Raw genomic sequence first — 27766 nt, forward strand, 5'->3', positions numbered from 1 at the left:
ATGTGCATGTTGTTTCCATGATGGGAAACCAAGAATGGGAAGAGAGCAGAACTCAGGTGTAACAACATGAAAAAACCACCTGAGGCTGAGGCAGGAGGTGGTCTATCAGGAACCGAACAAAGGCCAGTGTGACTGGAAAGCTGAGTGGTTAGAGATGATAGGGAAGAAGTCAGGGCCAAATTCGTCAGACCCTTCTCAAGCATGTTGACAGTTTTGGTCTTTGCAATCCTGAAAGCCAGGGAAGATGTTGCAGTGAGCCAAGAGGGGTAGGAGATGTTCAGGCTTTAAGTATGTGACTGGGTAGTTGTAGTAGAATGCTATGGAGGTGCAAGAGTGATGTGTAAGGCTGGCCAAGAGGTTGATGCTATAGGGTTACTGTCATCTCTTCACAGGCAACCAGTTCCTAGACCTTGGAGACACCTTCCTTTTCCCCATTGGCCATGAACTTTGATTTACTCCACCCCCAAAAAGCCCTGGAGCTGATCTCACTGGGTTCTTATATATTCATTTTCTTTTTGAACCTAGTACATTTGACTGCCTTTCTCATGTCTGGCTTTCAGTTTCAAAAACAGTAAAACAGTATCAGGATTCCAGGAAGAGGGGTGAGGGAGTATCTCAGGAAGCCACCTCATTAGGCACACCCACCACACTGGCTCCTAATTCTTTCAAAATTGCAGTGTGTAGTAGTATTCACAGAGACGCAGAAAGTACTTCAGTATCTCTTAGGCGGAGCTCACGTGATCAGCCTTGTCTGTGTGTGCTTAGCAGGTATTCTCCACAGATAGGCTTTGCCCTCGGCCTCTGCCTTTTCTGTGTGGCAGCACCTCTGGAAGGCACAGCTCTTGTCAGGCCAGCTATGATGCACTGAGTGATCTCTCACTTAATCCATTTATGGCTGCTTCGGGAGAATCAGCCTGTCCTGGATCCAGTAGTAGGGCACAGATTGGTTATGCTGAGAATTGCTAACCAGGTTCTCAGAGGTTCTTTGATCACTCCTTCACTCTGTATCCTCAGAAATGTCTCCAGATGTCTTGCCCCTCTGAAGAGATATGTTTTCTTAAGTGAACATCAGGACTCCACCAATGCCTGATTCTGTAGTTTTGACTTTGTAGTCGAGATGGATAGTAGTTGATGCTCACCTATTCTTGTTGACCTGTTCTCAGGCGTAGACCTGTGTGTAGCCCCCTGTGGGATTGAACCTGTGACCCTGGTCTCATTAGCACGGGGTACTAATACAGGCCACGTCGGCATAAACCCATCAGTCAATAATAAATAGGCTTAATGGGGAGTGTGGGAGAGCTGAAGGAGCCAGATTTGCATTTTTGCCTTGTTTGCTAAGACACAGTTGTCAGCAATGGCAATGTGAGGAGACGTGACTGACAAGATTTCTGGACTGTCAGCAAACTTCCAGACAGCATTTCCTGACCCACATGTGAGCTCTTTAAAATCCTGGCAACGCTTATTGTTGCCTAGTCCCAAATAATCTTCTTTGCTTCTTCCTTTTTTTTTTTTAAGACTTTATTTATTCATGAGAGACACACAGAGAGAGGCAGAGACACAGGCAGAAGGAGAAGCAGGCTCCATGCAGGGAGCCTGGTGTGGGTCTCGATCCCAGGAACCCAGGATCACGCCCTGAGTGGAAGGCAGACGCTCAACCACTGTGCCACCCAGGCATCCCTGACTTGCCTCTTCCTATAATGTAATTTCTACCTCTCTCCCTAGCGTGTTCCTCTTTCATATGTCAAGCTGTTTTGTTATCTCTTTTCCTTTTTGAGTTTATCAGGATTGCTGTCTTGAGATACTTTTTTTTTCAATTCTCACCAATTTCCTGATATATTGTTTCCTTATTTCTTGCACACATATTCCTTGTATTCTTTGTCTCCCAGTCTTATCTGCCATTCCCCAGCCTCTGTGAGGTGACATATTAGCATTAGCCTGTTGTACCGTGTTGAGCGTGTATCTCTTTTCTCATTAGATTCATTTAGTGGTTCTATATTGTGAACAGGACTTGGTGTTGCTGCTTTCCCTTCTGGGGAAACATTTAGCCAAACACACCTACGTTTCTGGAACTGCCATCTGGAGCTTGTGGTCTACTTGGTCCAGAGTAAGACCTAATCCCGTGTATACCCTTGGAGACGTTTGGAATTGAATTATATTCTCCCAAAAGTCATCCACAGTCTTGAGGATGTTCTGTCATTTATCAAATCTTCTTTGGCAGTTCAGATCTTTTGGAAAAGGGGAACCTGATACTTCCTTTCTCCTATTAGATTGGGGCTCCGGGTCTGTCACCTCCCACCACAGCCCTTTCACAGATGTATTGACTTCCGTCTTGCCCTGACATTACCACCACTCACCATGGCAGGAAAAGGATGTGCTGAGGGAAGCTCTGCCTCATTCTGCTTTCCTGATTCCTGATTTTACTATATACTTTTCCTTGAAGGAAAATCACTTTTAAAGGACAATGGCCATTGGGATGGTGAAAAGGATGTTAACTTTTGGAAAGTGGATGGACCGCAGGGACTTAGCATGGTAGTGAATGTGGATTGTATCAGAATATAGCAAGCAGAGGGCAGCTTTTTCCCTCACCTGCATTCTGTCTCCCTAACCCTTGGAATTAACACTGTTTAAAGACATTGTTCCATTTGAAACTGGGTTCTTTTCTCTCTCAGCCGGTTATTCCATAGTAAATGCTGTTATTTGGAAAATATTGGATTTTTTTCCCCTTGCTATTCTTCTTTTTTAAAGAAATCTTGAGTATAAGTGAATACTAATGTATTTACCCTTTGGTTTCTGTCAGCAAGACCCACCAGAGAAAAATTGAAATCATGCATTTTTCTGGAACATTTTCTTAGACAGCGAAGCATAGGAGCAAATTATATCCTCTTCATACATTTTTTTTCTTTTACCCTGTGACGAATTTCTTTCTCCAGAGGGAGAAATGATTTTTTAAAAGGCTTGAACAACATGATAATCTTTCCTCCTGATAGCCTCTGGTTGAATTACCCCTGAATTTGAAGCATTTACTGATGAAATGATACTTGACATTAACCAGTGTTGTATGGAAATATTTCTAGCACCTGGGGAGAAAATAAAGGAGGGTATTCATAACACTGCCGCTGTGTGGCTGAATCTTCCATTTTTCTCAGAGCCACCTTGAATTACACTTGCTTCATGCTGATTGACTTTTCTCCTGAGAGACACTTTTAGACAATAGAAAGATTTGCACCACTGGAAAAAAAAATGAGAATTAACCGTATTTTATAGTAAACAAAAAGATTGGGTTTGGATAATGGTCTGCTTGGCTGGTTGGCAGAACCAACTGGAGGCTTTGGTTTGGGATTTTTGTCCTTGTGTAGACTGGCAAAGGGTGATAATCATATTCTTGTCGATGAAATACTCTTTTTGCTTATAAAGCTCTGCTTAGACGTGGGGCTCAAGCAGAGAAGTAGGATTTTCCAGGGAGGAGTGAAATATGAACTTGATTTTAGGTTTTGCATCTCAAAGATACTTTGGATTTGGCAAACTGCTTTATACCATTAACTTTAGTGAAAATAGATAACAAAAACTATGAGACTATGTGGATGATTACTTAGCATTAATAAAGTTCTTCCCCTCGAGCCAGTCTTTGCCATTTGTAGTCTTTGAAAATTCTGTTCTTTTTTAAAGATTTTATTTATTTTTAAAAATTTTATTTATTTACTCATGAGACACACACACACACACACACAGAGGCAGAGACACAGGCAGAGGGAGAAGCAGGCTCCACACAGGGAGCCCAACATGGGACTCGATCCTGGGTCTCCAGGATCAGGCCCTGGGCCGAAGGTGGCAGCAAACCGCTGAGCCATCCAGGCTGCCCAAGATTTTATTTTTAAGTTATCTATACACCCAACGTGGGGCTCAAACTCACGACCCCAAGATCAAGAGTTGTGCACTTCACTGACTAAGCCAGGTGCCCCTGTTTGTTTTTCTTTTTAATGGGAAAAGAGAAGAGCGTAGCCAACTATGGAACAGTTGTCTCATTCTTAAGTTGGAACATGGAGATGTGTTTATATAACAAGTATTGAAGCCATTTCTTCAAGGATAACTCCCAGCTTAGCTTAGTTGAAATGGGAAGCCATACCCAGTGATATGGTGTAGGAAGAATAATGAACTCATTTGAAGAATCCTGGGATTACATCCCACCTCCAAAGCTTTCCAGGCAGCTGTTGGACCTGTCTGGGCCACAGTGTCTAGCTTGGATTCAATCAATGTCTCCCCAATTGTATTCTAGAAAATACCCTTTCTTCTCCTGTAGGTGCCTGTTGTGGGGACATGGGGGATGGGGAGTAAATTAATGATAAAATAGATTTTAGGAACTGTGCTTAGAATCACAGTTTGTGTAGTATATTTGTGTGTGCAACAGGTATTCACTGAATTCTGACCGTGTGTCAGGGAACTTTATTTTTGCCAGTGGAGATAAACAACAGATACTGTGCTTTCACAAGGAGACAGCAAAGTGGGATAAATTATTAGAGATGACTAAGGATGAGAGAGGGGGAACTTTTATTTTGGTGCATACAGAAGACTCCAAGAAGTTCTAAATTAACAAATCTGTTCACCTTTGTTCAACCTGCATTTCCTAAAATAGTTGCACACCTATTCATATGTCATAATGTGATGTGTCATCGGACACAGTTTGGGAAATGCTGGATTAGCTATTTACCCAGGGTCTGTAAGTTTTATAATCGTCATTCCTGATTTGTCTGATGATTCATTTAGATCTTCTCCCTGGAGCATGTTGTAGAGTTACAGTGTATGCTGACCAGACCAATTTTATTCCATAAATGTTCATCAAATTTTTGCCCTTTCCAAGCACTTTGTTAGATAAAAACTATAAGAAGAAGAAAGAAGGGAGATTATTGTCCAGTGTGTAATTTAAAAACACACATAAGTAACTTTAATACAAGGAAGAATGTGCTATCTGAGAGGTACATACAGATAAAATATAGACAAGTTCAGAGCACTAGTTTTCAGAGTATAGTTGTGCCAGGCCCTGTATCTCCTGGGGACTTGCTAGAATGATAAATTCTCCACTTAGTGATCCAGAAACTCTGAGGTGGAGCTTAGCCCTACCATGATTCTGGTATTCAGCTTAAGCTTAAGCGTAAGCATCACAGCTTTAGAACTGGAGCTCACTTTGGGGGTGCCTGGGTACCTCATTTGGTTGAGCCACTGACTCGATTCAGTTCATGATCTCAGAGTCTTGAGATAGAGCCCCGCATGGGGCTCTGCAGTCGGTGCAGAGTCTGCTTGAGATTCTCTCCTCCCTCGGCTCCTCCCTGGCTCACATTCTCTCTATCTCTCTCAAAGAAATAAAAATCTGAAAAGAAAAGAAAAGAAAAGAAAAGAAAAGAAAGGAAAGGAAAGGAAAGGAAAGGAAAGGAAAGGAAAGGAAAGGAAAGGAAAGGAAAGGAAAGGAAAGGAAAAGAAAAGAAAGAAAAGAAAAGAAAAGAAAAGAAAAGAAAAGAAAAGAAAAGAAAAGAAAAGAAAAGAAAAGAAAAGAAAAGAAAAGAAAAGAAAGAAAAGAAAAGGAAAGAAAGACAAGAACTGGAGCTCACCTTTGAATGAGAATCGAGAATCTCTGGGATGGAATCATAGAGTAGGTACTGGTTTAGTTAAATCTAAGAAGGTGAGAGCAATTTCTAGAGATGAACAAGTAGAGACCTGTATTCTTAAAGGAGGCAGTAGCAGTTAGTCACATTCACAGGAGAGACCTTAGCTCCAATTTTAGCTTTTTTACCGGCAAGCTGTGTGACCCTGTCCAAATCACTTAACCTTTTCCGATGTGCTCCCTCCACTTTAAAACTAGGGTGTTGGACTAGACCATTTTATGATCCTTTCGACTGTAAAACTCAGTGAGTTTACATGGCCCAGGTTCAGTATATCATGATATAATCTGAATAATGGCATGGCATGAATTATTTGTGACCTGAATGCCTAGTATATTATCCTCTGCACTCTCTAGCTACAATGGTTTGTATTAAGAAAACTACAGAGTAAACATTTTTTCTTCTCTTCAGGCAGCCATTAGCGACAGCCAGAGAGTAAAACTTTATTCCCAAAAGTGTCATACAGACAGTCTATAACTGATTTCAGGAGCAAGGACCCAGAACATAAAGTAGTGCCATGAGGATGGTAATTTGAGCAGTATCAGAATAGGCTGCTCTGGAAGAGGGGCTTAGCAGTATCTGGCTGTTCTGGGACTCATCACAGCAAGGAGAAATCCTGCTAGAACTCCTCAGGAATTAAAGGCCATGTCTGAGGAGTAGCTCCCTAATGAAGCTATAGTTTCCTGAGTTGTATACATGCAGACTTGGACTAGGCTACAGAGCTGTGACAACAGCCCTCGACCCATGCCATTAAGCACATACCTTCTCTCACACTGACCCCAATCCAAGGTGGGCGTCTGGGGTCTGTGAAAGGATGGCTTCTGTATTAGGGCTAGAATACCCAGGGATGGTCTACCTCTTGACCTTTTATCCTTAGCCCAGCTTTCTTTTGTTTTCCATCTTGTATCCCTTCTTCTGAATGCCTTAATAACTGTAATGTCAGTTAATATTTATGGAATGTTTACTGTGTCCCAGACACACTTGTAAGCCTGTTACATGACAGTGGGAGCTCTTATAATTCCTAAGCTGAGACTTAAAAAGGTTTAAGTATTATCCCAATGCCACCCAGCCAATAAGCGACAAAGCCTGGGTTCAAGTCTGGTTTCTCTGACCTTTGGGTCTACTGTAATAAACATTTGCTTCCAGTAAAGATAAGACATCTTTTCCTTTACCTTTGATGTGCCTTTTTCTATTAGAAAAAGAAGTATCAGAGGAGATCGTAAAACACATCCCTATCTTGTGACTTGCTGATTTTGTCTTCTCTAAAAACTGCCTTTTTAAATGATATTAGTAGCTTACAATCGTATACTTAGCGTGTGACGTGCTACTGTTTTAAATGCTTAATATTTATTACATCAAATCTTCCTTGATTGGCACTATCATTCCCATTTGAGAGGAGAGAACACGGAGGCAGAGAGAGGTTAAATAACTTTCCCAGTATAACACAGCTAGGGAATTGTGGAGCTGGGATTCAAACCCAGGCAGTCAGGTGCAGAGCACATGTCCTGGAATCACTGCGCATACATCTGGTGCGTGTGTTTCTGACTCAGTTGCCTTGCACAGCTTCTAACACAAGTCATCATCATTAAGGATGCCAGAGAAGGGGAGGCCTTTCAGAGGATGACTTTGTTCTTCGTTTCACAGCCTATTATAGCACATTTCCCAAGCACCATCTCTGTCTGCCAGTAAGACCCTTTCAAAATATACAAGATAAGAAGAGATGGAGTGAAAATAGAATGTTCTTGTAAGATGCCTTTTCTAGTGTTCAGAAATCCCAGTGATTTAAGAAGGCCAGTTTAGTGATGGCAGAAAACAGCTTCCCCAGGTTACCCAAGCAAACAGAGGCACTCTTTTGAGTCCAGGCGCTCCCAAAGAGGTGGCCTTTGCAAGAGCTGTGAGCTGCCCCTGAGGTCACCTATATTTATTCATCCCTGGAAAGAAAAATCTGCATGCTCTTCTGAGTCTCAAGTTAAGATCCACTCTCTCAGAGCTCACAGGGCAGGATGGGGGAGGCACATCCAACTGCTCTGAAAAATAAATGTCTCCAAGAATGATGGCTTGATGATTTATTTGGAGATTATATCAAAAAATATTGATTATGTTACTAAGTCGTAGAAAATAGGCTCTAAGGTTGGAAACTAAGTGGTTTGTTTAAAATAATCCAGAAGCAATAGAATAAATCAATGTACAGAGCATCTAAAATACTATAACTATCATATTGGCTTCACAAATAGTTTGGCTTCAGTGTGGAAAAGCGTACTTTTTTTAAAAACAGCTTAACAGTTGTCTTAGCGTGCTAAAAAAAGAAGCCAAAATCTTATTCTAGTGTTTACTTTGCAGAATTTTACAGAATTCCTCACTTTTAGCACTCATTTATTTTCTACATCAATGGAGAAAGCTACAGGTTTTTCAATTAATTGGTGCCAGATAGGACTTTTCTCTTCTTTCCAAAATAAAGATGCTGAAACCTGATGACATATTTTGGTCTCAATAACTGAAGCTGACAAGGTTAGTCCTGCTCAGATTTTCGGTGTTAAGTCCAGATTTCTGTACACAATAATACTATTCCATTTTGGTGTAGTTTTTTGTGCTTTCTACTTGCATGTAGGACCACTGATCCTATTTTATAAGAAAAAATTCTGTTTTATGAGAATAAGATTATGATTTATAAGAATAAAAAAGTTTATTTATTATTATTTTTTTTTTTACAAAAATTGCAGCAGTGTATCTTGCTGAAAGAAAAACTTGGTCTGGAAAAGTACCAACTTTCAAATAGTTCAATTGAATGCTGTTTTTGTTTTTGTTTTTGTTTTTTCATAAAATGACAGCATGCTGTGCTTTGAAGGATTCACTGGAAGGGTTTGTAGAAGTAACTATCCCCCAGGGCACTTAAATGTTTGTTTACAGTTAACTACTTAGAGGAGGCAGTAACACTTGGGGATTAACAAGGTGTCAGAAGACAAAGATCCCTGCAAAGTGATGATAAACCACAGCCCTAAAATTGTTACATAACTCAGAGAAAAACTAATTCAGCTGACACACGTTTCCATTTGGTATCAGCTCTGACTCTGGGAGTCCTGAGACCTGGAATTAGTGAGTCTCTTTATCTTTATGGGTCTCAATGTCCTCATCTATAAACTCCGGAAATCAAACTAGATGATCTTTAAGGCTTCTTTGAGTTCATATAATGTCTTGGTTCTGTTTCCTGGAGTGAGATGTGTGTATTTTCTGGGGTTTGGAAACCGAGCATTTAAAGGCCACTGGGCTTCCGGTTAGGTTACATTAGTATCTTGATATACTGTGTGCCTCCTGCATGGTATGTGTGGTACTGGGTGCTCTTAATGGATTGATGCACAGATGCAGCTCCTCTCTGCAGTCAGGCTTTAAAATGGGGATGGGAGATGGACTAAGAAAAGTTCATCTGAACTGAATTTACCATCAGGGCTGTTTCCTTCCCCAAAGACCACAGAGTCCAGACTCCGTGGGCAGTGTATCAGCAAAACCGTGCTTGTAGGCTATGCCTTTGGCATAGAAGAGCCAGTGGGAAATGAGGTAGAACCTGTATTTCCCTGGAGATGCTGGGAGTAACCCCAGTTTTCTACTTTGAGAGACTATACATGGCCTTTGGTCATTCCCTATAAGATCATTGTCACATTCCATTATGTTCATAGTGAACCGAAAAATACCTCTACTTTGCAGCATTCTCCAATGATGACATAAAAGAGTCTATTGAGTTATATGAGGTATTAATGAAGCTTCTGCTGGTTTATATCTGTGCTCCCTCAAGAGGTTGTCTTACTCCCGCGTGTTAGCCAAGTGTGCTCCTCGAAGAGGCAGCTCTAACTGCCCTGGTCCCGTGGGGCTCTTCCTTCTCCTGGGCAGGAGATTTGAGCCTACCACATCCAAGTTATTGCTTCGCACACTTAGCGTGCGAGCCACTTCCTAAGGACAGACAGCCAAAGCAATAGCATGTGAAATTAACTTATTTCCTTTTATAAAAAGTTATCTCCTCTTTCTTCTTTTCATTTGTACTGTCTATTCTGCTTAAGAAATCCCTATATTAAACTGTACTCTTTCTACTTGTTACACGGTTCCCTAAGTTGCTTCAACAGATGACAGCAGAAAGGCATATTTCATTCTCAGTTGGAACCAAGCGAATGCATGCCCAGAAATTGGCTTTAGAGTCTTCTGTAGGGCAGAGTTGGAAAAAAGGCATGAGAAAGCCTTGTGGGGTGTGGAGAGGCTTGGGTTCTAATTAATACTCTGCTACTAGGAAAATGAAGTTGGATATTCTCATCTACTGACATGTGCCTTACCAACTGTGGGTATGAGAGTGTTTTATAAATGGCAAAAACAATTGATAATATTTTAAGATGCTAAACTTTTGAAGGAGGTTTTTCAGCTGATAGCCAGTAATTGGAACTAGTTTAAAACCTGAAAGAAGATAACCACATGGAGATGCTAGGTGGGTTTTATGCTTTTCCATCAATGATAAATGGTGACAAGTTCAACAGAATTAAATTGTGTCATATGTGCTTCTCGGGGGCCTGAATTCTTGGTTATAGATAATTTAGAGACAGTGATGGTTTGATGGGGGAAAGCATGCCAGGGTTTGGGATCCTGCTCTGTTACTTACGAGCTGGAAATCATTGGTTGGGTCACTGCTGCCACTACCTAGGTTAACTTCTCTAACTTCCAGTTTTCTGACATATAGTTGGGTAAAACTGAACCTGTTGCCTGGGGTTGTAATTCAGATTACATATAACAACGGGGAAATGCCTGACACAGTGCCTAAGTCAGAGTGTGCAAAAGGATTCATTTCCCATCCCCTCTTATCCTCACATTCTGGGGAATGTGAATGTCCTGCAGCAGCTGTCTTGGTGAAAGAATTACTAAATTGGGGGATTTTAAAAATCTGTGTAAGTGTGTAAATAGACTTAGCCATTCCTTGTTAAGGAGCACTTTGTCCACCATCTATTTTAAATATCTAACAGACTTTATTAGTTAAAATAGGAAGTGTTTTTATCTCTTCATCTATGTAGTCATAGAGTTTTAGTGACTATGAAAATTTAATAGTGACTGATGAACCTAATTGGAAGCAATTTTTAAAATTAGTTTTAAGAAATAAATCTCTTGTAATTCTTTAAATTTTCCTAGCACAAAATCTTTCTTACCTCCCTTGTTCTGGGTAGCACGGTCCACTCATGGATCTTCCTTAGATTGCGCAACTCCTTAGGGACTGTATGGTCTGCTTTGTTCCGTGATGCTTTCTTTATTCTCTCTCTTGGTATTGGATTCTGTATAAATCATGATCAGTTTTAAAGTCAGCACAACAAAAGATAATGCCTTATAAGCATTTCTTTAAAAGTTCATAGTTCTAAAGATAATTCTATAACCATTGATGAACAATGTTAAATGGGAAAATATTAGAAAATGCAAATAATCCCCCAGATCCCACAACACAGTTAATCCTTTTAAAATGTAAAATTGCAGTTGTGTTTTTAGATGTTCAAGTAATAATACAATCATAACCACACATACTGTTTTATGATCTTTTTTCCATTCAGCATTACATCTTACCACATGTACATTATAAAAATAATTATGTTTAATGGTTGCATAGTATTTCACTTTACCAATGCACCACAAATTATTTGGTTCTCTATTGATAAGCAGCTGGGGTCTTTTCAATTCTTTTGTCTTTTTAAACTGTACCTTATATGTACACTTGTCTAATTGCTTCCACTGGATAATTGCCTAGAAGGTAGTTCTAAGTGAAAGGTAGAAGCATTTTTTTAAAGCTTCTAGTACATATTTCTAAATTGACTTTCAGGATGCAAGAAATCTTGTAACAATGAACTATTCTACCAGCAGTATACAAGTGTGATTTTATTTTATTTTATTCTTTTAAGAATATTTATTTATCTGTTCATGAGAGACACAGAGAGAGGCAGGGACACAGGCAGAGGGAAAAGCAGTCTCCCTGCTGGGAGCCCATTGTGGGACTCGATCCCAGGACCCCGGGATCAGGACCTGAGCCAAAGGCAGACACTCAACCGCTGAGCCACTCAGGTGTCCCTAAAAGTGTCATTTAAAAGACCCAAACGATATGAGGTTAAATCCTAATGATTTTGAACTCCTTGCTATCTAGTTTGGTGAGGTCTGTAATTTTTCTTTCTTGTATTGATATTTTGGTAAGAAGATTTTATAATGAAGTTTTTAAAAAGCACTGTTTCATCACCGTGAGTTCCTACACCTTCTCCCGCTTTCCTGTGGGTTAATTTATCTTTTCTCTCTCTTTCTCCCTCCCTTCCAGGATGGAGGTATGATACGATGGATATAACTATGGGATACTGTGTGGGTACACGGCCTCCCCCTTCTTGCCTCATCCTCCTGCTTCTCAAGCTTTTGGCCACAGTGTCCCAGGGGCTGCCGGGGACCAGGCCCCTGGGCTTCCACTTTACGCACTCCGTGTACAATGCTACCGTGTGTGAGAACTCAGCCGCAAGGACCTACGTCCACAGCCAGGGTAGAATGGGCATCACCTTGATAGATCTGTCCTGGGATGTCAAATACAGAATTGTATCTGGAGATGAGGAAGGCTTCTTCAAAGCGGAGGAAGTCATCATTGCAGATTTCTGCTTCCTCAGAATAAGAACTAAAGGTGGCAATTCAGCCATATTAAATCGGGAGATTCAGGACAATTATTTATTGATAGTAAAAGGTTCGGTCAGAGGAGAGGATCTGGAAGCATGGACCAAAGTGAACATACAGGTTTTAGATATGAATGATCTGCGACCTTTGTTTTCACCCACAACCTACTCTGTGACAATAGCAGAAAGCACACCTTTAAGGACTAGTGTTGCCCAGGTGACAGCAACAGATGCCGATATCGGCTCCAATGGAGAATTCTACTATTACTTTAAAAACAAAGTTGACCTCTTTTCAGTTCACCCGACAAGTGGTGTCATCTCTTTAAGTGGGCGGTTAAATTATGATGAAAAGAACAGGTATGATCTGGAAATTTTGGCTGTGGACCGGGGGATGAAACTCTATGGAAACAACGGAGTGAGCAGTACTGCGAAGCTTTATGTTCACATTGAACGTGTAAATGAGCATGCCCCAACTATCCATGTGGTCACTCACGTTCCTTTCTCACTGGACAAAGAGCCGACATATGCAGTGGTGACAGTCGATGACCTAGATGAGGGTGCCAATGGAGAGATTGAGTCTGTTTCCATTGTGGCTGGAGATCCTTTAGATCAGTTCTTCCTGGCTAAGGAAGGCAAGTGGATGAATGAGTACAAGATTAAAGAGAGAAAGAGGGTCGACTGGGAGAGCTTTCCTTACGGCTACAATCTCACCCTTCAAGCAAAAGACAAGGGGTCACCTCAGAAATTTTCAGCAGCAAAAATAGTCCACATTGCCAACCCCCAAAGAGATACTGTCCCAGTTAGATTTGAAAAAGAAATGTATGATGTGAGCATTAGTGAGTTTTCCCCTCCTGGTGTCGTAGTTGCTATAGTAAAATTAAGTCCTGAACCGCTAGATGTGGAATACAAATTATCTCCTGGTGAGGATGCACAGTACTTCAAAATTAATCCTAGGTCAGGTCTGATTGTCACAGCACAGCCACTGAATACAATTAAGAAGGAAGTTTATAAACTGGGAGTGACAAACAAGGAAGGAGATTTAAAAGCACAAGTCACCGTTGGCATAGAAGATGCGAATGACCACACCCCAGAATTTCAGCAGCCACTCTATGATGTTTTTGTGAATGAAAGTGTCCCAGTGGGCACAAGTGTTCTCATGGTTTCAGCTTCTGATAAGGATAAAGGAGAAAATGGGTACATCACCTACAGTATTGCCAGTCTGAATTTGTTGCCATTTGCCATTAACCAGTTTACAGGTGTTATTAGCACAACTGAAGAATTGGATTTTGAATCCTCCCCAGAAATTTACAGGTTCATTGTAAGAGCCTCCGACTGGGGTTCACCATACCGCCATGAAAGTGAAGTGAATGTGACTATTCGAATAGGAAATGTCAATGACAACAGCCCTCTCTTTGAGAAAGTGGCTTGCCAGGGAGTTATTTCATATGACTTTCCAGTTGGGGGTCACATCACAGCTGTCTCAGCAATTGATATTGATGAACTTGAACTTGTAAAGTACAAAATCATCTCTGGAAACGAACTTGGTTTCTTTTATTTAAACCCAGACTCTGGTGTTTTACAGCTTAAAAAGTCACTGATGAATTCCGGCATCAAAAATGGTAATTTTGCCCTCAGGATTACAGCAACGGATGGAGAGAATTTTGCGGACCCCATGTCTGTTAACATTTCAGTCCTACATGGGAAGGTGTCGTCAAAGAGCTTCAGTTGCAGAGAAACTCGTGTGGCTCAAAAGCTGGCAGAGAAACTACTCATTAAGGCAAAAGCAAACGGGAAACTGAGCCTGGAAGATGGATTTCTCGACTTTTATTCAGTTAACAGGCAAGGGCCACATTTTGACAAGTCATTTCCTTCTGATGTGGCTGTGAAGGAGAATCTGCCTGTTGGTGCTAACATCCTGAAGATTAAAGCTTATGATGCCGACTCTGGCTTCAATGGTAAGGTGCTGTTTACAATATCTGATGGGAATACGGATAGTTGCTTTAATATAGATATGGAGACGGGGCAGCTTAAAGTCCTTCTGCCTATGGACCGAGAGCACACGGACCTCTATCTCCTTAATATCACCATCTATGACTTAGGTGATCCACAAAAATCTTCATGGAGGTTGCTGACCATCAATGTGGAGGATGCTAATGACAACAGCCCAGTTTTTCTCCAAGACAGTTATTCAGTTAACATTCTCGAAAGTTCAAGTATTGGTACTGAGATTATTCAAGTGGAAGCCAGAGACAAAGACTTGGGTTCTAATGGTGAAGTGACTTACTCAGTCTTGACGGATACACAACAGTTTGCTATCAACAGCTCAACTGGAATTGTTTATGTAGCTGACCAATTGGACCGGGAATCTAAAGCAAACTACTCTTTAAAAATAGAAGCCAGAGACAAGGCAGAAAGTGGCCAGCAGCTGTTTTCAGTTGTTACCCTTAAGGTTTTTTTGGATGATGTCAATGATTGTTCCCCAGCTTTCATTCCCAGTAGCTATAGTGTGAAGGTTCTTGAAGATCTCCCCGTTGGCACGGTCATTGCTTGGCTGGAGACGCATGATCCAGATCTTGGGCTAGGCGGTCAAGTGCGCTATTCTTTGGTCAATGACTATAATGGGAGATTTGAAATCGATAAAGCAAGTGGTGCCATTCGCTTGAGCAAAGAGCTGGACTATGAAAAGCAGCAGTTCTATAACCTCACGGTTCGGGCCAAAGACAAAGGGCGACCAGTCTCTCTGTCATCTGTTTCCTTTGTGGAGGTGGAGGTGGTAGACGTCAACGAAAACCTCCATACTCCCTATTTCCCAGACTTTGCTGTTGTTGGATCCGTAAAAGAAAACTCACGCATCGGAACAAGTGTACTGCAGGTGACTGCCCAAGATGAGGACTCTGGCAGGGATGGAGAGATCCAGTACTCCATCAGGGATGGCAGTGGTCTCGGAAGGTTCAACATAGATGACGAGAGTGGTAAGTTCACTAGTTTGTGCCGGAGGTGTTGTTCAAGTGTCATGAATTGTAACATTGGAGAAGAAAAGGGACCTTTTCGCACTGAAATAGAAGGACGAGTGAGTTTGCATTTGGTGCATAGATGACTCAAGTGAAAGCTTGAACTCAGATTGCATTGGTTTGTAAGAAGACGTGTTTATACAGTGGTTCTAACTCCGGTTTTCCATGGGAGCCCTGTTTTCTCTTTTTCTTGTTCAGCACTATTACCAGGTTATCTTTTGATAAGCATAAGTAATTGTCACCTCTGTTGATTGCACTTCTGACCTTCACTAAATTAAGGGCCCTGATAAAGTAAATTACATTTGAATTGGCTTTAAATTAAAAGTGTGAAATGGATTTCCAAATGGGTCTTATACACCAATCTTTCCCTTTCTAGTAAAGCTTTGCTGAAGTGGCTTTATAGCAATTTCTTGGCCTTTCATGTTTCACAGGCACATCTGGCCTTTGAACGACAGGGATTTGCACTGTAGATACTCAATGAATATATGGCAGTATGCTTCTACAAATGTTTTCATGATAGGCGAGAGGGAGCATGTTGTGGATTTTACCCATAAAAACCTGATTTTATGATTTTATTTATAAGAATTGATTGTTTCGTAGAAAGATTTTAAAATATGGGGCAAAATTGTGCCAATATTTTCACTGTCCCCCACCTACTTATGTAGTTTTCATCATAGATCCAGGTACACACACATATTTTTCTTTCCTGTTATTGTTGTTATTTATCTTTAAATGGGCATGTGCATGTGTGTGCGTGTGTGTGTGTTTCTTGATTAGCACTGTGTGTTTTCTATAGATTGTAGTCATCTCAAGACTGAGGCTATGTCTTCTCTATTCTCAAGTAAATGATAATATTAGGTCTTCACAGTTTTCAGGGTACCTTTATATACATTAACTCATTTTCTGCAACACTCACAGGGTGCTTTGTTCCCAGTAATGATAATGATAATCAAAACAGGTAGTGGGAGAGTGGTATTATAGTGGTAGAAAAAGTCCTTGAGAAATTGTATTGAATACTGGATAGAAGTTACAAAGCTGTATGTACCATCAAATTTAAACTGTAATATTTATTTATATGCAGAGACTCTAATTACGGCCAGTGTAAATTGTACAATTGGTCTCCGTAGCCATAATAAAGGAAAAGATAAATGTCAGGAAAATGAGACTCTGATTCAGCCACATATTCTATTTTATTATATATCATTTTTCATTCAACTGGAATATCTTTTCATCTTTGAAATACAAAATGAGAAGGGAATTATCTTACTGAGTTTCTACTCTGTGCTAACACTTTGCTGTACTGCTAATGACCTCATGGAGTACTTAAGGTGGACACCACTACTTACAATTGCTCCATGAAGTACAACTAATAATCATCAACTCATGAACTGATAAGGAGAGCAGATAGATAACTTGGAGCCTCATTTCAAACTCGGCTCTAAGTAACTGCAGTGTACTATTTTGTCTCCCATCTAAAGACACTTTTGGGCTTCCTCATGTTCCTAGATACACTTGAATCTGGTGTTAATCTAAAATCTGTTAGGCAGTAAGTGTTAAACAGTTTTCAAAGTCCTTACAGCCCTGGGTTCATTAACTGATGGCACTGGCCATTTGTCACCTTTCCTTTTTCCTCCTAATCTCTTGTTTGTGGCTCTTCAGTGACAGGAGTTTATCCTTGGGACCCAGGCAGATGTGGGTAAGGTGGGCCAAACAGAAGGGTGTCTGGTGGAACCATTAACCACTGCTATCTAGATGACTGCATCATCAGCCACGTTGAGTTACTTTTATTTGGAAGTTTCATGTTGGTGTAACTTGGTGCAGGGAAGAGCAGGAGCAATTTGGTGAGAGTGGCCTACATTTTCCTTATTTGTACCATGTTATTTTGTTCTCATCTTGGGTGTGATTTCAGAAAAAATGTGTGTATAGTTTCATCTGATGAAACAGCTTCCTTTATAATTCTAGACTTCTGTTTAAAAAAAAAAAAAAGACAAAACCACTCACTGCTCTGACTTCCCTGTGTTAGATTCTGGACCATACAAAATAAATTTTGCCATGGATGATAATAACACTACTTACATTTTGACATTGCTTTGTGACTTAAAATGCTCTTTCTGATAAACATTAACTCCTTTACATTAGCGTAGCTAAGTGAGTTCTGTGAGGTTACACACCCACTGGAGGACATAGATGTATCTAGAACCAGCACCATGCCCCACCCCCCGACCACCACCCATTTCCTTGGTCCTAACTTGGTTACCCTTTCTTTGCATTCACCACGCATTCTGATTTACTTCCCTAGAGGCTTTTTAAAACTATGGTAGTAACTTTTTACCCCCTTTAATGTCGTTTTTACCTTCTCTTAGAAAGCAAAACTATGTTTTTCTATATTATAGGAATAGATACGTTATAGGATTGGATGTTGAAATTTTTTATGAAGTTTAGAATTTCCACATAGTAATATCCTTAACCATTGTAGTTCCTTCCATCGCACTTTCTATGTATTTTAATTTTCAAGCCCAGGAAACTGATGAGGAATGATTGCCAGGACTTGTGCCAGGAGGTTGCTGGGGTTGAGGAGAATTTTGGCAAATGTATGTCCAACAGGAGAAGCCATCACCATGGTGCTGTTGGGTTTGTGTTACTGTGGAAGCATCCGTCAGCTCTTTGCCTCCAAGTGCTAAAAATCATGGCTTGACCTGCTGGCAGAATGAATGGCTATTTAGCCCTGCAGCTGTTACTGAATCTCAAGGCCAGACTCTGTTGTCTTCATTTGGTCTTTTGGCATAGAATGGGCTAAACTTGTGTGGGTTTTTGTCTTTTAAGAACATTTAAGTCAGCTGCCAAAGGTTATTTAATGACTTGCATTGTCTAGTGGTTCTCAAACTTAGGAGAGCACATGAATCAGCTGGAGAGTTTGTTAACAAATGCAGCAGCCTGGGCCCTTTCCCTAAAGACTCTGAGTCACTAGGTGTGGGGTAGGGACCCCTGGGGGATCTTCATTTAAGCTCTCCAAGCATTCCTTCTATATGTGGCTTGGAAACACCAGCCTGAATTTCCTTGGGTTCCTTAGAGAATGTCTACCAGATTATATCTTTTCTGTAAAGTCCTTTTCCTTATTCTTTTGAAAGGCAGGAAATTGAGCTCATATTTTAGATAAATTTCTTTTCTAGTCAAGTTTTACAATCCAAATAAATCTTCTATTATTCATTAGTGGTGATAGTTTTCTGAATGCCTTCCCAATGGATCAAAAATCTATTTCTGTGCTTCAGTAATTGTGGTCCTCCTGTTTTGTGAAACTGCATATGCTGGGAGTAGTTGATCCATTTAGTAGTTTTATGTTCTTGATTTTTTTTTTTTTTGAGGGGTACTCAGTGAACAAAACCATACCTTTGAATTTTTTTTACCATGCAAAAGCATTTAATAAATGTTTAATAATGTTCACAGTAAATGGATTAACTGGGAGGCCCCCAGCTACAGTGGATTTGATCACAATTTAAATTGCTAGTCTGGAAGATGCAATTTAATCATTTTTCCTTCACAAAGAATGCATTCTTATTCTTTGACACAACAGGAATTCATATTCTTGACTACTCAGAAGTTTCAGAAGGTTTAGAAAGAGCACATTGTATTTTTTTAAACTGTGATTTTCTATTAGATTCTTTTGTAAGCTGCAAACTGGAGCAATGATTTCATTATTTTATTTACCTGAAGCTAAAGAAATCTTTTAATCGGGATAAACAGTTTCTAGTTCAGCACATTCATCATTGATAATTGAGAATATATTTTTGCTGTCAATTACTGTTAATTATAAAATCTCTTTCGTTTACCAAGTATGTATTATGTGCCAGGCATTGTGCTAGGTGCTTTGTGGGGGCTGTTTCTAATTGTCACAGGAATCCAGCAAGGTAGGGTTCCACGAGGCTTGTTCATTCAGGGTCACGCATCTGGGAGTTGTCAGGCTGGGACTGGAACTGAGTGTGGTGGACTCCAAATCTCCTGGGACCCCCTCTTTGCCACCCTAGCATGCCATAGTAACTTGGTTAAGCATGTGTATTATTTCTGCATAACAAACAACCACAAAATCTCAGTGGCTTATGGGAAAGGACAGTTTTTCTTCCTGCTCCCAGGTCTGGGTAACAGTTGAAGCAGCAACTGTGGATTGAATTATAGCCTGCCCCACTGGCCTTCCCATTCCAGGACCCAGGCTGAAGGAGGGCCCACTGTCTGGGGCATGATGTTGTTCTCAGGGTAGAGGTCAGGAGCTCAGGAGGGCTGATGGAAGTTTGTGGTGCCTCTTAAAACCGCTGCTCAGAACATTCCATTAGCCAAAGCAGGCCATAGGGACAAAGCTCAACATTGGAATGGGGCAGAGAGTATTTCTCTTACAGAGGAATGGAGAGGAGTGAATAATCACTGCATCTTAATATAGCCTGGCATAGGATCCATTTATATTTATCTTTCTTTAAGCTGAAGCTGCAGCCAACATTTCTCTAACATACATGAGCATAGAATGCTTTCTCTATTCCAAATGTTTTGATGGAATCAGTAGAGGCTTAGGAGACTGAAAGTACACGTGGGTTCACAGAGACACCCCAAAGAGGCATCTCACACTTACCAAACACTGTAAAGGTAATTAGTATTTTTAGTGTATATACTATTCCAAAAATAAATAAATTTAACTTTATAATTGTGATCAGTATCTGAACTAGCTCTCTCCCATGTACCTCTCCAGATCCATTTTCCACCTTTCTCTCTGCTTTGTGTCCAGGTCCTGAGTTCTTGACCTGTCAGCTCCTTTGCTCCCTGACACTTGTTGGTTCTGCCACTGGGAATGTAGAGAAGAGGAGAATTAGGTCAGGGTATTTATCCCTTTGATTCTTTCCATACTGGTTACTGTGTTCTGGCCGTATTCTCTTAGGGGTAGAAACAGCTCCCTGCTGTTGCCAACCCTGGAATACTGCATCATTTTCTCTAATTCTTGTCCACACCTTTGTAAATAGTCTGTTTATTAAGTGCTTCTCAATTACCCAGTTGGGAGTATGCCATCTGTTCTCTGTTAGGACCCTGACTGATAAAATATTTTTTATGTAAATATTTCTAAAACAGATTTTAAGTTTAAAAATATTTCTGAGAGTGATGTTTTCCTGCAAATCCTGTTAACTCCAATTTCTGCAGGGCTGCCCTGTGTGTCGGCACATTTCACTGGAGGCCCGGAGAAAGAGTAGACAGATAGTAATTATCCACTACTTTCATTTTGCAAGAAAAGAAAGTGAAACCAAAAGATTCTATGTCCCCACTTAATTTATACTTCCCTTGTCTTGTCTACAATGAGAAGACAATTTTTGCTTTGCTGAAGACCCTCTCCCACCAGACATGGGAAGAAGAGGGATTTGGCTGGATGGTCTGGTACTAGGATCTCTCAAGCTCTCAAATGTTGTGATGCTGTACCTTGGTCTTCTACAGGGAGAAGGACACATTTCAGCTGGTGGCCAAGGAAAGAATAAAGTTCTACAACTGAGTAGTTTTTATTGCGTTAGTTCAACTAAAGAGTTGTTTACTAGTGCCAGTGCTGAGTCTAATACTCTTACCTGTAGTCTCTAATCCTCAGATAGTCAAGAGGGGGTGAATGAAGACTAGGAATAGGAAAATTGGTATTGTGAGAAAAATGAGCTTTCTGTCATTGCAGAAATTGTTAGTCCTTGCACAGGTATTTAAAGGGGTGGGTAATTCCTGTAGTAGCATATTTCTTTATATAACATAATAATACATAAGCTTACTTTTTCTTCGAGATTTCAGAAATCCTATTTTGTTTTATGGCTGGCTGTCAGTCATTCCAGCCTCTTTTCCCCAAACTTGCATGTTAACTCCTCTTTGACAAGCTGAGAAGTAAGACGGATGTTATTTGGTGGCTTTGGTGCAATTCCTGACAATTCCAGACTAAAAGACGTTCTCCATCCTCGTTCTTTTTTCAAGGCGATATTTTTACCTCCACCTATCTAAGTCAAAAGAGGCGTATTGAATTTTGGCCCAAGCTTGCCCTTAAAATTTCCACTTGGGACCAGAGGAATGAAGTTATGATCAAGTGACAGCAGAAACTTTTCTTGGCTATGGATTTTTAACCTTAGCTCTAGACTTTTGATCATAATTTTTAAGGGAAAAATAATGTTTCCCAGAGGAGCCCTGAACACTGCACAACATTCAGATGAACTTAGCAGTTATCATGTAAGCCAGGTGGGAGAGAGGATTAGAAGCTTCTGGAAAATAATGAACAGCATTTTTTTTATGATTCTTTTCAGCAGGTGCCTTCTTCTTGACCCTTTCTTAACTATTGGCTGAAGGCAATTTAGGTTTTGATAGAGGATTGTTGGTCTAAATCTGTAATTATGTCGGGGTTGTGTATCAAGTTTGAGCTGCTTTTATCCTCTGTATGACTAGTAAATGATAAAAATAATGACCACCATGAAGAGGAAGACAAATAGTGTGGCAAGCCAACCATCTGAAAACTTGTGTGGTTCTTTCCTTTGAAATCAGTCTTCCTTTTTTATCAATGAGGAAAATTTTCAGGGGTTTGCCTGGCTCTTCATTTCAGGGATCCCAGTGTGATGTGATGCTGAATCGTTTTTATTTCTTAGGTTAACAGAGAGTAACACCTCAGAAGCCTCATAAGCAGAGGTTACAAAGACTATCAAATGATTACTTCATCTGTTACTGGTTCTGATTTCCGGTAGCTTGCATCTCATTTCAGTCTTCTAAAAAATGTTTTTTTGCAGGTGTTTTGTGTGCACTTTGAAGGATACTTTCATTTACCATTACATTTGGAAGAATTATAGAGTTTGATAAATATTTATGTGATGCCACAACATTCACAATGTATCATTGAAAAGAAAATGAAATGAAAATGAAAATGGGCTGTAGTCTGTATTTTTAGCTTGCTGGTTTTTATGAAAGCCTGTCCTTTTTTTATGAAAGCATATCTTATCGACAGAATCTACAAAGAGTTGTGTGTAGGATTCAGTTCAATTTATATTAAATTCTGGGCACTGGTATACGAATTATTGAATATAATAGGAGTCTCCAATTTTCTCTTTGGATGTTGGAGGATTTAGTGGCTCCTCTTGGGCCACTCTTTGTGATTAAATTCACATTTTCATTTGCATAACATAGTTAATATTCTAGTTGCTTTTAAAAAGCAGTATGTTGGTGAGAGTAATACTGAGCTAAAATAACATTGAATATGAAATGTCTTGAGTCAAAAAGTGAATAAAAGTTGAAAGAATTAAGCTAAAATTTGAGGTCTTTCTCTCTCTCTTTCTCACACACACACACACACACACACACACACACACACACTAAAAGATATTATGGTGAAAACATAAAGCCTTTGTGATTTATCCCCAAGATTTATAAAATACAGATTAAACAATTTTCATGTTTTTTCCACTTGCTTCCTTAAAAGTCTGAGTCTTCTCCCTCCTTTTCCCTTCTTCCTTTTTTCTTGCCACCTCTTTTCCCCCTCATACCCACATTTGCAGTTCACTGATTCCCTTTAGGCAGAGTGCTTTGCACTAAAAAGGATGCACAGATGATTAAGTCAAGGGCTAGTAGTAGAGACAGAAAAGCATGTAATTGCAAACTGTGTGATGCATAAGTGACACAAAGTAAGTGAGTACCTTGTGCTTGTCATTCATCATGTTTATTGTGGCCTCAGCATCACCCTTTGGCATTGTGGGATGATTTTTACAAATTCCAATTGGAGACAAGACAGCATGAGAGATAACCAGAGCATTAAAGTGAGTTGATGATGATATATAAGCCAGGCTTAATTGTCAAGGAATGTCTAAGCCCAGAAACAGATCCAGGTTATGTGAGGCTTGAAGTACATACTTTGTATCATTTTGGGTGCCTGCTTTGAGGAAAAGTGTAAAAATTTATGACTACAAAATTACTGTATTTATTTGAACCGAGGAAAGAAATCACAGCAACTCTCCAGTTTAAAAGTCAGCAAACACCACAAATATCACAAAATTTAGAAAAATAATATATTTTGTTGATTAAATTCCTGACATACCTCTCTAATACTTTGTTTCCCCTACATCTTTCTGTTGCATTTTTGGTTTGATTGCCTCTTCAGGGGATAACAATTTTGTAATTGTTTATTTTTTTTTTAAGATTTTATTTATTCATGAGACACAGAGAGAGAGGGAGAGAGGCAGAGACACAGGCAGAGGGAGAAGCAGGCTCCATTCAGGGAGCCCAACGTGGGACTCCATCCCGGATCTCCAGGATCTGGCCCCGGGCTGAAGGCGGCGCTAAACCGCTGGGCCACCCAGGCTGCCCTTGTAATTGTTTCTATAGAAAGTATAGAAAGATTATTTCATTTTCCTTCACTGCTGGTGGATTGACTTTTATTTTATTTTTAAAGATGTTATTTATTTATTCATGAGAGACACAGAGAGAGGCAGAGACACAGAGGGAGAAGCAGGCTCCCTGTGGGGAGCCCGATGTAGGACTCGATTCCAGGACCCTAGGATCATGCCCTGAGCCAAGGCAGATGCTCAGCCACTGAGCCACCCAGGCATCCCAGAATGTGTTTTTTATTATTGAGAGTTTAGGCATGTCACTCCATGGTTGTGACTTGTTATTGTTAATGCTGTGTAAATTTTCTACATTGGTGTCAAATTTGAAAAAAAAAAAACCTCTTAAAAAAAAAAAAGAAAAAAAAACTCTTGAATTTTTTTTTCATATGAGCTATAACAGATATATTTTCTGCTAATACTGCTACTTGTCTGTACTCTTTAGACAAAGAGTCCAGTAATTTCCATTTTGAGGAATCTAATCAACAAAAGGAAAAAAGTCATGGTATGTTTATAATTAGTATGCTACATTTCAGGAGAGAACATTCATTTTGACTCGGGAGGCAAAAACCAAGTCTTCCAGTTACAAGTGTACATATCTAATAATTGGGAAGTTTTCCATAAAGTAGCTTCTGGCTCTGTACATTTGAGCTCTGTTTCTCCTCCCCCTGGCCATAATTGTCATCATTATTGTGACCATTCATGGAATATGTTCATATACTAACATAAGTTCTAGGCTTTCGTGTCCATGACACAATGTCGGGTCTCTCGGTCCAGTAGGCAGTAGGAGTGTTTTTGGAAGCCATCTCTGCACTGGGACAGCTAACAACAATTTGTCTATAACTGGAATTGATGGGGAACCACATAAATATATGCTACTGAATGCAAACTAAACATGTCCTTAACTCAATTCTGCCTTATGCCTGCAGCCATCCTATCTGATGATGCAAAATGTAATAGAGGAGAAGTTGGAGGGGAAAGAGAAAGAAGTTTTAAATTATTGTGGTTGAAATATATTACTTTTGCAAAAAATGTATAAAAATGTATAACCACGTGAACATTGCTAGGGTCCTCCCTGTGGCTTGGAAGCTTTGAGTCTGATAGCTTCATGTTAAATTAGCATCTGCCTACCAATGCTAGTAAATGAACTTTTTTTTTTTTTTTTTTTCCTGAGAGAAGGGCTTCAAGGTCAATGTGGGGAATGACTGAGCTGGACCAGACCACAAAGGCTAGTCCTGATTTGAGGTTGGTGCCAGTGACACCTGCACCAGGTTTAAGATCTTTATCCCACTCTGGTATTTTTGAACCATAGGATAGAAGATCAAGGCTGCATGTGAGTGGGTTCAGCTCCCTAGTGTGTCCAAGTATCTCAAGGAGGTGCTCTGGAAGTTCTGTATCCAAAGCAGCACTTGATGACTAGGAAATCTGCAAGGTCAAGATGTTTAGCGTCTTGAGCTCACTGCCTTTTTGGAGCAATTGCCTGGTGAGAGAATTGCACTGTTCCTTGGACCCACTCTCTTTTATAACACCCATTTGAGAATTCAATGGTAAGATACACCAGGATCCGGAAACAAATTAAAAGGGCCTTTGAGAGCTGTGCTAGTAACTGTCAGAGTTCTTTTATTTAGACTCTCCTTATCTGTACCCTAAAATCATGACTTGGGGATTTCCCCTAAATCTTGAGGGTTTTCGTTGAACCATCGTGTCCACATTAATATTAAAATTTATATAGATAATCTAATTTATTACTATTCTAATGTATATATCAGTAGCACATCTCACAGTAATTTACCTCCCCATAGGCTGCTGGCATTGATAGGATGTTTCTGATTTCATTGACTGGAACCTGATAAAGTCCTGTAATTATTAAAAATCCACATTGACTTGAGGTTAGTTTTGACAGGGAATTCTATACTTGGGATATCATATCAGCCAGGATAAGGCCCTGAGATCCTGACTGAGGTCATGGAGATGAAACATAATGTTAAAGTCTTCTCCGGAAAGTCCATGCCCGCCTTCATGCAGATCACACATCTCTCCCCAGACCTGGGTAGAGTTGATATATTTCTCTTTCACCCCTTGAGGATACTTCTAAAGGAATGTTCACCACATGGGTAAACCGAATGAGCTTGGAAATGAAAACACAGTGATTTAGTTTTGGATAACAATTTCAGAAAAGCATTGTTATAGTTGCAAAACATGCAGGTGTAGTCCTATCTATACTGTCCCCCCAAAGGGCGAATAATCACGATTGGAGTGGGTGAGAATTCCACTTATGGTCACTAAATTCTGTTTCTTAAGTAGGATAGTGTACATACTTCAGGGTGTTAATGCTAAGTTAGGATTCTATATTCCACAGTGATACAGCACAGCTGCATAATGTATAGTAGTAATACCTTGCTAATTGGGAACTTCCTAATTTGGTAGGGTACATTCAAGAATTAGGATGTAAGCAAAAAATTGCTGTTGGAAGCCTTGTAAATAGCCTTTAAAAAGAATTTGCGCTAACATCTCTGAACTCTTGTTTTTTTGCCCAGACCTTATTTACTTTTACTTTGCACATAATTCTAATAAGCTATACTTCCTGATCCCTGTCATACAGTATTTTAGAAATTGCAAAGCAGAGATATTGCTGTAGAGAAAAGGCTTAATAATGACAGTGAGAAGTAACCCTGTTACACTGTCTGTAATCGGACAGCGAGAGAAATAGGTAGCTAACCCACATTGTGTGTTTGTTAAATGCCAGGCATTAAATAAGTATTAACTCATTTGCTTTTCACAAGGATTCCATGAGGTGGTACTCTTCCTATCCACATCTTCTGGATGAGGAAACAAAAGCTAGATTTTAAATGACTGACCAAGATCTCATAGCCCTGGTAGAGCTAGGATATGAATGAGGCAGGCCAGCACTGGGTCTAAGCTCTTAATCACTACACTTCAGACACTCTCTGGATAAACAGCCCTAAGTGTCTCCTTAAGGGCTGTAACCCAGAGGGAGCCCATCGCTTCATTACCATGCAGTATAATAACTGATCATTACAGAAGAGCCCCAATCATTGGAGAGGCCCACGCTCCCTAGAAAACAGACCCTGGGGCGAAAGTTACAGTGCAGGCTAATGTTTTATTAAGGGTGTGATCCCAGGGGAGCTCGGGTGAGGGTGGGGGGAAAAGGAAGCCAAGCCTGAAGGAAGGGAGACCAAATATAAATTGATACATTATTAAATTGGTTACAGCTTCCCGACAAAACCCAGTGTGTTTCTCAGGCTCCCTGTGTCTCCAGGGAGGCCACTAGAAATGCTACATCTTAGACTACTCGACCTGGAGGGGAGGATAAGCAGTTCCCCCGGTGGCCCTTTCCCATTCTTGACCTCTTACTGAGCAGCTTTGCCACCCGGGCATTAAGTCCTCAACTCTTCTGTGTTGCGCTTGTTATGACTGGACAACTGGAAGAAACCAGTGCTTTGTTGGCATGTTCTCTTTTACCTGGCAGTGCTCAGGGTTTGGGGGGGAAGCCCTCATTTTTCTGTTGTAGTAGTAGGCATTCCTGCTGGGAAGGTAGGGGACAGGTTGAGGCCTGGTGAAATGGGCAGGGCTGAGCAAATCTTGGCACCACACAAACTGGATTTGGGCACGGAAGGTCAGTGTATCTGGGAAAGATTTTTCACCCAAACCACAAAAGCTAAACAAGCAAAACTCAACCTATGCAATTGTAATGCCTTCCTGGGCAGATGCCCAATCACTTAGAGAACTCAGCTACGCAAAATGACACATTTCCCAAAGGCTCTGATTTGTCAAGGCATTATGATTCCTGTTTCCCTGGCCCTTAGAACTACAAGGGAAGAGTGCCAGCACTTTGTATTCTTCGATTGATGTGGGCAAAATGTCTTTTTAGTCTCTCTCCTTTCTTGTGAGCATGTGACATCTGAGTGCTGTTTTATCAAATGCGTGTGCATGAACTCATGGGCTGGAAATGCAAAGGGAGGTAGAGGAGCTGGAAGGGGGGAGGGTCTTCTGAGAGTTTTGTCTGCTGAACTGACTTCCCCATCTTGATTCCTTGTCACAGAGTAATAATCACCTTCGTTATCCTCCTCCTCAGC

General features: G+C 40.4%; 1 protein-coding gene across 1 annotated transcript in view; it reads left to right on the forward strand.

Annotated features, from left to right (window-relative positions):
- Positions 1–27766, forward strand: part of FAT3 (FAT atypical cadherin 3) — a 650121-nt gene that overhangs the window by 126887 nt on the left and 495468 nt on the right. Inside the window, 1 exon segment of the mRNA XM_041730335.1 lies at positions 11968–15276. Within this exon segment, the coding sequence (XP_041586269.1) occupies positions 11985–15276 (3292 nt within the window). The 5' untranslated portion in view covers positions 11968–11984.

Source organism: Vulpes lagopus, chromosome 15 (assembly GCF_018345385.1).
Source record: "Vulpes lagopus strain Blue_001 chromosome 15, ASM1834538v1, whole genome shotgun sequence".
NCBI classification, from domain to species: domain Eukaryota; kingdom Metazoa; phylum Chordata; class Mammalia; order Carnivora; family Canidae; genus Vulpes; species Vulpes lagopus.